General features: G+C 33.4%; 1 protein-coding gene across 1 annotated transcript in view; it reads right to left on the bottom strand.

The window, feature by feature from the left end:
• The window catches only part of LOC111045491 (protein MTSS 2), a 169,880-nt gene that overhangs the window by 46,864 nt on the left and 108,554 nt on the right, over positions 1-14,462 (bottom strand). The window contains exon 4 of the mRNA XM_039419995.1: positions 10,641-10,822. Within this exon, the coding sequence (XP_039275929.1) occupies positions 10,641-10,822 (182 nt within the window). The remainder of the gene's footprint in view (positions 1-10,640; positions 10,823-14,462) is intronic.

Raw genomic sequence — 14,462 nt, 5'->3', positions numbered from 1 at the left:
TATAAATAATTTGTGTACAGATATTATGAGATCAATAATGGGGTCTCCCTGGTGCTCTCATATACTGTACCTTTTCAATAAATGAATACCATTTATAAGTTTGAAAATCGCTTCCCGGGGGTTCGGAACCCACACCTCATCATCCGTCACATTAGCATTAGCCTAGCACAAACCTAGAAATCGTGTGGACATCATCCTCGTCAAAATAAAAAATAAAGGATAGACCTGAAATACTTTCCCATATTATGCCTGATGGTAAGAGAATAGTGGATATTACAGTATAAAGAATAGTGTAGTACTGATACTATAATAGTAGTAAGCATGGGCCTTCCTTCAAGACTATTGATACTATTAGGCTAGGCGCACACTAGTTAGTCTAGTCAAGACAAGACATGATCAGACACGTTTAGTCACAATACTTCACATTGTTGCTTATGACGCAACTCACACAGTTTAGTCATTGCAATTAGACATAACTTCATAAGCAACTAAGTGAAGTATTGTGACTGAACGTGTCTGATCTTGTCTTGTCTTGACTAACTGGTGTGTGCCTAGCCTTATAGTAATTCATTGAGTGAAGACATTTCAAGTATTAGTTCATCCCCGACTGAAACGTTCTTCAGACACAATGAAACCAAGTTGCGTTCATGTCTGCAAATTGCCTAACACAATCTATAGCAATAAAACAATCACTTAATCTAGTTGCCTGTTGGCGTAATCAAGTAGTCTTATCTAAACACGTGCTCAGTTTATTTTTAGGTTAGCTTTCAATCAATGAGAGAGATAAGAATAGATATACAAGTGTCGGTTAAAAAGAATAGGGTGAACTGGAGTGAGCGAAGCGACCGCAAAAAGAGATAGGCCTGAAATTATTATAATCTAATCTTGGCACGAAGAAGGAAGAGATAGATAGATAGATACTCAGGGGAGTGTGAGTGAGAGAGACATAACTCGTTTGTGGTCGCAGTGCACTGTCTTTAGAATAAAATTGAATCAAGAGCAGTTAAACAATTTAGTTTTTGAAGATTGAATGTGGGGGTACTATTTTATCTGATTTATCTTTCAAAAACCGCCTACTCCACACTAGAAATGAATTTAAATAATTGAAATTGAATAATAAATTTGATATAAACAATCGTGTAATCTGGCATTAATTTGATGGACGAAATGAATGTATTTTTATGATAAAATGGGTTGAGGAATTCAAAAACAAAGTTTCAAGACTTTTGTGCATCTAAAGTTTCAAGACTTCTGTGCAATCTAAAATCAAAAATTAATAATTATGGAGATATAACCAACGTCCTCACAAGTTGTTTCGAATTGAGAATAGAATTGGAAATTGCACTGATAACTACTATTTTTTTCATATCAGGACGTTCCGCAATAACCACATGATTATAACCTTCGATAATGTAGGACTTTTGGTAATGGGTTTATGACAAAACTAAGCCTTAATATCATCTGTCTACAGTGGAACCTCGATATATTAACACCCCGTAATAGTACATTCCCCGTTATAGTAGATTTTTTCTGCTGTCCTTTGAATCGCTCATAATATACCAAATATGTCCTAAGGTGCAAAGAATATGTCCAAAGAAGGGCGGCACGCATCGGACGGTTCGGACGATTTGATTTGATGCATTGTTTTCAATTGGAGTGCGCATACCTATATACCTATATACCTAATACGATGCGGACTCCAATTGAAAACAATGCATCAAATCTAATCGTCCGAACCGCCCGATGCGTGCCGCCCGACCGATGACGATCTGTATGCGCCTACCTTAATAGTATATTTTATGATCGGTCCCTTGAATGTATCGATGTTCCACTGTATATTTTTATTCTATCGAGGTTCCAATGTCCTTGAGATTACATCATACTCTTTGTGATTCAAGTTGCCAATGGGAGCAGCTAATCTAATAGCACTTAAGTCAGTGGTGGTGAATGATGTTGAAGTAAGGCCACCGGGATGGGCGATCATGACACCAAGTTCAAAGACATTATTATTGAGTTATGACTGGTACCGAAGCCTATCGGGTATAATTGCTTTACGGGTACTGGCCGAAAGCCAGACTTTGGAGAGAAGAGGTGTGGGAGGGACTGGGTACAAGTTGGCCCTCTACAGGGAGCAGTAGACACTACACGTCGTAACTGAACATCAACACTAATTGGCCCAGGAAGCTGACGAAAGATCATTCTGCAATAATTCGGTACAGACATCAATACGTCACAGACATCAATACCTGTTGGACTATTAACATCATTAATATCTGCAACTGAAAGTCCTAACCCCGCCTAATAAAGATGTTTTTCATTTTCATAGTTGATAATTTATTGGATATAATTCTGGAATAATAAATCAAAAACAGGGATGTATGATCCCTAGAAACAATAGAATAAACCTAATTTCCTCTAAATATTGAATAAACAAGCCTGAAAATTCACTACACCCACAGATTTGTGACAAATAATTTGTATAGTTTGTACAGTGACAAGTGTTTGTTTGTATAGTTTGTATCAAGAGTGTGCTTAACAAGTAGCGACTTCCTTGACGTGCCTGTCATCCTTGTGATATAGGTGGTGAAATAAAAATGAATGGAAAAATCATGTTTTTGGACTCAGGGGACCTTGAAACTTATAGAAAACTTGAAATTGGGGTACCTTAATTTTTTTTTGGAAAGCAATACTTTCCTTACCTACCTATGGTAGTAGGGCAAGGAAAGTAAAAATGAAAATGAAGAGGTGCGAAAGATTCACGATGGGCTTTCAGATTTCTTTCAGGATGCTTGAAAGTCATGAATGCAATCGAAAGCGAGTTTCTCCTTCTCCTTGCCTTATTCTCATTATTTGGGATCAGCTCTCCCAACACACAGTCGCCATTTCACAAGATCCTGGGTCGTCTCATCTGTAATATTTAATTGTTTCATATTCTTATGGACTAGAGACATCCATGAAAGGCGAGGTCTGCCTGTAGCCCTTGGCTGTGTCTCCAAGTGGAGAATAGAATATCAAAAATGGGCTACTATGTCATATAAAATGCAAAGTAACTCCCAATATAAGTAATTGATATTACTGTTTATTACTTCAATTTGTTTTCTAGATTGAGAACTGTTTGAATTGTTTTCATTTCTATTCTATTCTATAAGTAATTGATACAACTATTTAGGAATTAGTGAGAGCTTTTCACCTTCACTTTATCGTTAAATAACAACAAAAACGAGTACCATCAACAACAATTTTTGGAATTCAAAGTCAATTGCTCAGTTTCAATGGCAAACTGTTCACTTGGAACAGGCCATTGTTATTAGCAGTGGGTGTGTGACATTTTTGACACATGGCGCATCCGTGTGTAGTGGCTTAGAACAGTGAGGTGAGTGGAGGGGAAGACAGGGGGAAAGGGGGGTTTGTACTCTTTGTAATCAGTCGTCGATCCGCCTCCAACAATTTGATATTGTTTCGTAGCATAGGCCTACCTACATTATACAGTTTCCCCCAAAACAATGTTCAAGAAGAGGTACGATCAGAATTACCAGCCACTGTATTATCAGAAGATAACAAATATGTGGATAATAACAATATTTATTACCAAATGATAATTTGTCACAAAAAACAAGGTATCAGAAAATATTATAATACCTTTGCTAGAGCCTTATACTATTAATAATTATAAATTCTTTTCGGTTGTTTCCCATGATAGCGAAAAAATAGAAGAATAAACTGTTGTTTGTTTTTTGTTTCTTTGTTTTTTATAGAAGAAAAATTCTGTTGATAATTATATACACATAAAAACTTAATGTTTTGACAATAACATGAAATTGATGTAGAAGAGACTGAATTAGTAGTTCACATCTCTAAAACTAAGGAGTTGTCTAATAGGTCAATGTGTATTAGTCGTCATTTTACCTTCACAGCCCACGACCAATAGAAAGCAAGCTGCTTGAGAAAGCAAGTTATTGTCCAATAATGCTCGTTGATTTTTAGGCGAGGCTTACATTAGTATAGCCACTCCCATATTTTCGTGTCTTGAGTTAGTTCTGTCTTTCTCCACTAGAATTATTATCGTTTAAAATTATCAAAGTGAACAAACCTTATATTCTTTGAATCAATTACAATAATTATGAAGGTACATGATAAATCAATGGTATAACTTATATCAATATCATTATAGTTTATATGTTATAGCAATATCAATGTTTTAGGAGAGAAACTCTAACGAGTCGAGTCAAGATGGAAAAAATATTGGGCCCAATGGCATCAAATTTTTAAATCCTGATTTAGTAACTAAGAGCTTATTTACACATTTTTCTGAATTTGAACCCAAATAATTAAATGAATTTATCTGTATTGGGAGGATTACTTTCAATATATATAATCTTACCATAATTATTATTATATAAATCCTGAATTGAATACACAATGAATTGATAAAATTTGATTGATTTTTATGGAATCTTTTGTAGAAGTATACTTTTGGAATGAAATAACTGGTGAATCCCGTGGTGAATCAAGTAATGTTTTATTTGGCTTCATATTGGAATCGTAAGGTTTCTCCAGTCAGCTTTGAAACGAAACAGAGTTTATATGAAACCTACCAAACTTAACGTTTCCAAGTTCCCAGGATAATTGATTGGGTATTCTGCATTTGAAGTTCATAATCATAATTCGGGTTTACTGTATCTTATAAGCCTTAATTCCCTAGTAAGTGATGAATAGCGCATGTCAGCGATTTCGTACACAAACTTTTCACGGAGGAACTTCGAGATGCTTGTTTAAAACATCTAACAAACTTTCTTTCTTCACAAACTGAGGAACGGGAAAACTTTTCCCATATTTTCAAGACTTACGGATGCTTTTTCACTTTTCAACAAGCATTTCTCATTCTTTAAACAGTATCAAGATTGTCGAGTTATCTTCTGACATAATTAATTTTGAGTGCTAGACGTTTGAAGAATGTCTTCTAGTTGAAGACGTTTGCAATCTCACAAAAGCTAACAGAGTATGAAAAATTGTTCTGTGGCAACTTGAAACTCATTTATCGTTAACGCTCCCATTCCTTCACGATTCGATGATTCAATGATTTATTTCAGCCAAAAATCACAGATAAGTCATGTTATTACAATAACATATATATTATTAACTCAATTGGCCATCACAGATGCTTTAGTCTTTGGAAATATAAATAATAAACGCCATAATTCATGCAAAATACTCTTAACTTTTAATCCTTGGAGATATGGGTTTTAGCCTACGGAACCTTCTATAATAGTATTGATTTGATCAAGACTGAAGGAGCTTTTAGCATAAAAAAGCCTCCTAGTTATGAAAAAAAATTAAACAAACGCCATAATTCATGCAAAATACTCTTAACTTTTAATCCTTAGAGATATGGGTTTTAACCTACGGAACCTTCTATAATAGTATTGATTTGGTCGAGACTGGAAGAACTATTAGCATAAAAAGCCTCCTATTTATTCAAAATAAATTAAACCATTTTCAGTAGCAGAAACGATTTCCAGCAAGGTTTCTGCTAGTAGAATCATTCATTTCTACAATAGTTCCGTTCAGTAGGATAATCTAGGACTCACATGCATGATAGAGTTAGCTAGATTTGAGAAAAATTGTACAGATTCCAACTATCTAGGGAGAGTTCCCCGGATAGGCTTGATTTCAATTCGTCTTGCCTATAAAATTAGATGAGCATAACCTTAAACGCTATGTTTAATTATGTTTAGAAGGAAGAATGAAAGGTTAGGGGTTTGGTTTTGAATAGCATTATGTTGATTTTATCCGAAATGTTTTGATAATTGTAGATAATAAACACAAATAACAAGAAGTTGAAATACGGACAATTTGGAATGCAGGACAAGATGAATGTCACCCTATCTAGGACCCAACTACAGTTACAGATCAACCCTTTTAATCTAGGACTAACATGTATGATAGAGTGAACTGTATTTGAGAAAAACTTTGAACAATTATTCAACCCAACTATATATATAACTACTGTATGTTCAAACTGTAAGCACGTTATTATTGAAGCAGGCCATCACTGTCTTGAATAACAATCATGTTTTGATGATTTATTTAAGGAGGATTGCAAAAGCCAGGCAATCTACTCGACTGTATTGAGGTCCACGTTATGATGGCAGTGGAGGGAGATAGGAGAACAGCGTTGTCCATTTCCTGACTTGCCACTGACTTCTATAGAGGATAACACTGATCAGTATAATCTAATTAATATAAAACACTTCATTCTCATGGGCTACTTTTTGAATTGATAAAAACAATATACAAATCTTGAAGCACCCTTATTTTTTTAAAAAACTTTAAAATAGTTCAACAAATAGTTGAACAGTTCATATTACATTAATTAGTAAAAAGAATATAAAAATCTTGGGTGCTATAAATAAAGGGTGCTTCACAAAATAGTTGAACTATTTTAAAGTTTTTTTTTTAGAAAATAGAGGTTGCTTCAAGATTTTTATATTGTATCTACTAATTAATGTAATATGAACTGTTCAATGTTGTTTGAAATAATCGATATCTATATATTTATTTATTATTATATTTCATTCGTCAAGGAAATTACCTTTATTTGATTAAATAATAAATTTTCATAATTGAGATTAAATATTCTGTTAATTAATTATATTTCTACATGGCTAAAAAACTATCTGACCACGTTGTGGATCTAGGAAGAACAGCGCTATCTGTTTTGTCGAATGATAGATAAGGCTGGAAACACCAATGTTAATCAAACACTACCATATAACATAGACCTCACTATAGAGGGATGATTGCATAAGCTCGCCAGGCAATCTACTCTACTAGCACTGGCGAAATTGTATAGATGATGAAGTGCTGGATCGCTGGATGCTGAATATCTTTACCAACACCTACCTGTTGGCTTTGATGCTTGGATGCCTTTCATTCATCCTGTTGCATTGATAGTCAGCTCATATCAACAATATGAACGTCACTATTGAAACTTGAATGCAATCATAGGCCTATACTATACGCTATAATGAGCGCCACATTATAATTGCAGTATTTGATTAACGTTGGTGTAGCTCAAGAATAGTATATAGATCTCAATAATATATATACCCTATAATATTAAGCGAGCAATTTCTGTATATTTTTACATCTAGTTATTTATTTGTGTTCAACGGATCTCGAAAACGGCTCTAACAATTTTCACGAAATTTGGAACATAGTAGGTTTATAATATAAAAATTCGATTGCACTAGGTCTCATCCTTGGGAAAACTCGCTGAACGACATTAAAAGGAAATTCATCCTTGGCTGAAACAGTTGAGACTTTCGTCGTCTGTGGATAGTAAAAAGTGAGCCAGTGATTCTGTGGAAAATCCAAATATTGCATCCCCAAAATATATAAGCTGACGTATAGCCAGCTGTAAAATATATGAATACGATTATTTTAGAGAATTGTGTTCTGTTTATCGATAAATAAAAATAACGAGCTAGGCTCGGTGCCCCGATATTATTATAGGCTCAATAATAGTATATACTGTAGCTATATACTATCTTTGGGTGTAGCTATCCTTGTCTATTAGTATATTCGACAAAGCAGATAGCGCTATCTCTTTCTATCTCCACAACGTTGCCAAATCGTATTTTAACAATGTAGAAATATAATTAACAAAATATTCATATTTATAATATTTATTATCTCAATTATTATGAAAATTTTTTATTGAGTCATTGAAAAATGTATCTTGATGAATAAAATATAATTGATTATTTCAACAAGAATGACCAGTTATTATTGCATCAGATGGCGCTGTCCTTTTCTAGATCCGCAACGTTGCCAGTTCGTTTTTAACCAATGTAGAAATATAATATTGATCAAAAAATCTCAATTAGGGAAACTTATTATTAAATTATTAGAGAATATCATTCTTGGGGAATAAATTATAAGTTATTATTTTTACATTAATGAACAGTAGTAGTTGATAGTACATCATATATTCCCTCTATAGAAGGCAGTGGCAAGGCAGAGAATCGGCAACGCTGTTCATCTTTCTCCCCTGCCATTATAACGTGGACCTCACTATATAATAATTATATAGAGACTTGAATGCAATCATAATACTGTACGCTATGTATATCTTCTTCATAGGTTTCAATTAAGTTTCAATCGTGTTTATGAAGAGTGGATGGCTCCAAAGATTACAAGAGCATTGATCTGTTGGTTATTGAAAACTGTTCTTAATAAAGTAATTAAATTTTGTGAGATACATGGGCATATCCCAGGCTTTACATCAGAGAGTATACTCATTAATACTAACTGTTTATAAACCATTCTATACTCTATAGTTCACATAAGACATTTTCCTCGTTCAAAAAAAGTTCAAATATTTTTCATGTAACCGAACATGATTGAATGAAAGCATCAAGTATTTTGCCAATACAGAATAAACTAGTCAATTGTTCAATGATTAACGCTGATTGAATATTTTACATTCATTATTTTCCTCGAATTGATCTTTGCGGTCTATTTAAAATAATAGACTATTTTACAGAGAAAACTGCTTCGTTAAAAATAAAAAATCTGCAATTTCAGAAAATAAATTAAATTCTATTCGAAAGGCGAAATTGTGAAAAATGAATGGACAGAAATAAATAGGTTTGCATACAGTTTGAATTCATTAGTATACATTATTAGGTTGAAAAACTGAACCTTGTTCGCTGATCAATCAGCGACCTTTCTATGATAATCTATAGAATAATTATTATTAGAAAGGATTATAATCAGTCTATTTATTGCATTGAGAGAGAATAATAATCAATAATCTTGGAGCGTGCAATTGCATCATCGATCAACACAGCAGCATCTCATTCTCAACTCATGATGCATATTTATAAATATAATGTTGATCTAATGGAGTATGAAGTAATATGATAATATGGTTGGAGTGTGATCATCGTTGATATGTGATAGCTTTGAGTGAGAATCAAGTCAATAATATTACTTTCAATTAAGTTAATGTTACTTATTAAATAGCATTTTTTGTAATGAACAATACAATGGAGAAGTTGAGACAATTGAAACTCACTTGAAGAAGTTAAGACTTAGACCGTCATAAGTCTGGTATTGAAGTGTGTAAACGGCTTTAGGGAACTCAAAGAATAATTTAATTTATTCCTCAAAATTTAAGTGTTGTTTGAATAGCACACATCGCTTCAATAAGTTATTATAAGTACTGTTTTTAATTAATAAAAAATAAATTGAATTGAGTTAAGTCTAATTTAAATTACCAATGGAATAATTGAAGCGATAGATTGAAGTGATTCATATCATTATTTGAAGTCTATATTAGAGTAAAGCAATGTACCTAGAATACATATTTATTGACCGAGCGAAGTGAGGTCTAACGGTGCGTACAGATATACGCACCGCGAACATGAGCAATTCACTTTTAATCAGCTGACTATATCTGTATTTTTACAGAAAAGCGTAAGATTCAGATATAAAAAGCTTGGCATCAGCTGATTAAAAGTGAATTGCTCATGTTCGCGGCGCGTAAATCTGTATGCACCTTAAGATTCAAGTCGACGGTTTGGCATTTCTCTTTATGTTTATATTTTTTGTTTATATTTATGTTCCGCATTTACAGCGAAACGCAGCAATAGATTTCCATTAAATTTGACAGGTATGTTCCTTTTTGAATTTCGACGTATACATAAGGTTTTTTGAAATTTTGCATTTTAAGGATAATACAAAAGGAAAAGGAGTTTCCTTCGAACACCAATATTACCGTAAAAATCAGACTATAGAATTATTCATCATAAATCAGCTGTCAGTGGACTATAATACCACCCGTTCAAAAACATCGAACATCTTGAAAATGTATCTTCCCATCAACGTTAGTAGACAGTTGTCTACTAACTTTGTCTTTCCATAAGCTGAGGCCATGATTCTAGTTTGGAGTTTGGAGTTTGGAGTTATTGATAGAAAACATTTTTTTTTATCTGATGATTAAAATTGCAACAAATATTATTGAAAATAAATTGATTTCTAAAATCATGAAAAGTAAGAAATGAAGTTTGTAGGAAATCAGCATTATGGTAGTTTATTCTGTTAATTTCAACACACCGAATTTTCGCCAACACGACAACACAGAATGTTCTCTGATGGGTTGATTGGATTGGCGTATCGACGGCAGCCAGACCTGATAACAGCGCTCACTCACATTCTGGGACGACACGTCAGAAAGCTCTATGTTTATTTAGGATTTTTTAACTTACTGAGCGCGAGGTCTACTGTTCACAGAACTACTAGTTCTAGGTACCTTGGAGTGAAGTATATCAGAGATGTAATAAGATTTGAGATGACAATAATTGATACAATTTATCGATTAGTTTCAGATTATTTAATCTTTTCCACACAAGATTCCTACTGATTGATATGGAAATATATCACAAACAAAAACTAAAATAGGTGTATTATAGTATTATTGGTTGTACTTGCTAGTAGAGTGAGCAAAAAATACAATAAAAAAATTCTGAAACACTCAGATCGTAATTCGATTACCGGTGACGACCATAAAAAGTAAGACATGTTCTTGTGTTACCAAAACGTAATAGCGAGTTTTATCCTAGCAATATTTATGCGAAGGAGGTGTATCCAATCTGTGTTAGCATGTAGTCGACTACCAATTCTGTACATGTTATGAAAATTCTGTATAATATAGAATGGGTCGTTGCTAACCTGGAGAAAGTCTTCATCCTTGCTTCGACGGCCTTGTGACGTAGACAGATCCTTGTGAGCGCTGTACCAATCTCCTTTGTTGCACCTATAACAATACAAACAAAGAATAACAATTATTTTATAGATAATTTACATCAAATCATGAATAACAATATTGGATATAATAGTAAATTACCGAAAAAAATCAAAATTGTATCAGTACAATAGCATAGTATTGTAGTAGCACATCATTGCATTCATACAATTTAAATAGTGTCATGATAAAATAGAGAATAATTACAATAATCAATTGATAAATTATTAGAATGAGTACGAGCTTATTGAAATTAAATGTATTTTCAACTCCTCCAATAAACTTTAATTGAAATGGGGCTTTTCTAACTTTTGATTCGTTATTCTTTATTGATTCATACAATAAGTACATCATAAAAATGATAGGGAGAGAAAAAACAAGGTAACTTTTGCTATTCGCTTCCCAAATTTAGATAAGGTAACAAACACATAGTCCAAAATAGGAGCCTTGCAGTTGTTCACTTAACAAAATGTTCAGTACTTGATCATTTTCACAAAGTATATTTTCAAATTTAGATGCTTCAAAACCGAACAAAGAAGAAATATTTCACAAAAATTCGACTGAGTCAATGTGAAAATATTGTAGAACCGTTTCATAATTGAATAGAAACACAAATATGTTGTCAAATTCTACACTGTTTTATTCGGTACACGACCATGGTTTCGTGACCACTCCATATTTGTGTTTTTATTCAAATATTTCACATTTTTATATCTAAAATATGAAATAATCACATCTTGAAGAAATCATTTTGATTCCAAAGTTGATTATTAGAGCTTCTTGGATTATTTTTGGTCATTCGGGAGATTTAACCAATATTATTATAAACTCAGCTCTATTATGAAGCTGCCAAGCTTATTTCAAACTTATATTGTTATAAATTCAGCTTTTGAGAAAGAAATAAATAAAGTAGGAATATGATTTATAAATCTCTTTATGAATAGCCGGGAAAAATTCAAATCAAAATTGCATGAAGCAGAAAAATTATTTCATTTCCAAGAAGAAAAAATAATCCATTGTTCAGGAAATATAAAAAATAACGAAAGCAGCAAAGCAAATGAGACAAAAGAGTTTTCAGCGTTTGCGCACGTGTCAGAATCAAAAGCTAGCATTTTGCTCTCAGTAGAGATTTCATTCTGTACAGAAAAAGAAGAACTTTTCATCCCCATTCAGGCTGCGACAGCAATTGTTGTCCGAGCTTTAATATTGCAACATAATCTACATATTTCTTGGCAGAATTTTAAAACGATGGCATGACCCGGGAGTCGAGAATCCACTGGAAAGAGAGAAAAAACTCCCTCTCAGTCCACGGGAAAGAGAGAAAAAACTCTCCTTTGAAATTAAACATTTCCGCACCTCCCATCACAACAACTCTGCAGCTCAGTATTTTGGTAGCCTTTTCAACTCTTCTCTTACCAATCCAATTCCTACGTTCTTCACATTCAACAACCACAGAGAGCAAGCACGGGGTTCACATCTTGTCAACACTTCCTGTGCTAACTTCAGTGACAGGAAATTTGAGTAGAAATTATTAAAAGAAATCTGAAAAGTTCCTAAGCTGATGGAATTTATAAGAATAAACAACACTGATTACAAGTAATCTGAAAAGTTCCCACGCTAATAGAATTAAGAAGATTAAACACTGATTAAAAGAAACTTTGAAAATTCATACGTTGATGGAATTAAGAAGAATCAGGGGCGTTTATGAAGAAAAATAAGTGAAGCAATCTTGATTTTTGACGATAATAGTTATTTGTGCATCTAGGGACTAAAGTGCAACTTTTTCTCCCTGAGGGAAACTGTTGTCGCCCGATGGCGTAGCCGAGGGCGACAATTTCCCTGAGGGAGAATAAGTACTTTAGTCCCGTGATGCACACAACATTTTTCCTCCACCTACACCAATACCTATAACAATGAATAATTTTACTACATCTTCACGCTTTCACACTATTTTTTTAAAAACAAAATTTAGCTCACCTCTGATAATAATTTGTTGATAGTTGCTAGTTGATAGTTGATAGTTGATAGTTTATAGTTTCCTTATGAGTCACAAAATTCCATGATTTCGAAGATCTTAGTAGGTAACCAAGAAAAAACATAACCTGCAATCTTGTTTTCTGTGCAGACACGCTCAGTCGTCTCTGTTAAAGTGGGTTTTCGTTTATGCGTAAATGCCGTCGTCGACCATGACAGAATCTCAGATTGGGTAGATTTCAATCTGTCTACATAACTTAAAAGATTATGTTAAATTATGTTTTAATGGAGCAGGTTGAGCTTATACTTTTTTATACTTTTAAATGGCAATATTTTGATATTATTGAAAATGTTTATTTCTTTATTAATAAAGACAAATAATGAAAAAGTTATTTAATCAGCTGTTTTAGCACACTTGTAATTTGGACAATATGAATGTCAACAATGCTTGCCGTCGTCGACTGCGGAAAAGTTCGCATAAACGAAAACGTACCTTTAGATGAACGCTCTCGTAGAGATGCCGATGACGTTAGAGGTGTGTACTTTTTCATATCCACCAACGGTTGAACATAACCTAACAATCGAAATAGAGCTACTTATTTCCTAGAGCTAAAATATTCCAAAGATCGAAATAGAGCTCTTTTACTTTTCCTCTACCGACCACGACAGTGTTGCCACATTCCTCATTCTTCAATCGCGGCGTTGTCGGACTTCTTCCCATGTTAATCTTATGGGATTATTATTACACCCTTGGGAGTAAAAGTGATCACTTTTCCCGCTGGGAATTATTTTTAGTCCCATGGGAGGAAAAGTAGTACTTTAGTATTCGATTCCAGGGTGTAAAATGAGACTTTTGATAGTAGGTGGAGGAAAAATATATTTTTGACGGCCTGACAGAAAAGTAAAAAAGGCGTTCAGCGCAAACTGCCCTCTAAATATGAGCAGCAAACTAATATTAAGTATCATGGGGTGTTTACTTAGAATCACTTAACCTTACATTAACCTTGTCCCCCCCCCAAATTTGTTCTATATTCGCTACTAAGAAGAATAAACACTGATTTGAAGTGATCTGAAATATTACTACGCTGGTCTGGCTGTAGAATAAGCACTTACTGTGCATATTTTAATTGCTGGAGACTGCATTGAAAGTAACAGAGTGTTCTCTATGAAATTTTGGAGATTTTAGGGCAACCTACAAAGGTTCAAAGCTTGGAAAAATAGAAATTAGAACTGAATATACACTATTTTATTATCCTCTTTGGTCAAAGGTACCAACCAAATCAATAAATTGTATCACAATCACAGTGGCATAGATAGGTCAAGACCAAAAACCACGGAAAACATAATCTGGCGAAGGACTTTCACCCTGTTTGTCGATGGACAACATAAGCAAAAATTATAAAATAGTAATACATAATTTGATGAATTATACGATATTTTCAACAAGTTTAGTAGTTATATCAATACTCAGTAAATTATAGTGAGGTCCACGTTATAATTGCAGCAGTATTTGATTAACATTGGTGTTGTCTTCTAGTCTATCATTCGACGAAGCAAATAGGGCTATCTTTTTCTAGCTCAGCAAATTGCCAGATTGTTTTGTAACAATGTAGATATAAAATTGATTAACAAAATATTCATAATGAAACATAAAAATTATTATCTAATCATTGGGAAC

The sequence above is a fragment of the Nilaparvata lugens genome, chromosome 2, assembly GCF_014356525.2.
Source record: "Nilaparvata lugens isolate BPH chromosome 2, ASM1435652v1, whole genome shotgun sequence".
Classification (NCBI taxonomy): domain Eukaryota; kingdom Metazoa; phylum Arthropoda; class Insecta; order Hemiptera; family Delphacidae; genus Nilaparvata; species Nilaparvata lugens.
This window is presented reverse-complemented; position numbering and strand designations above follow the sequence as displayed.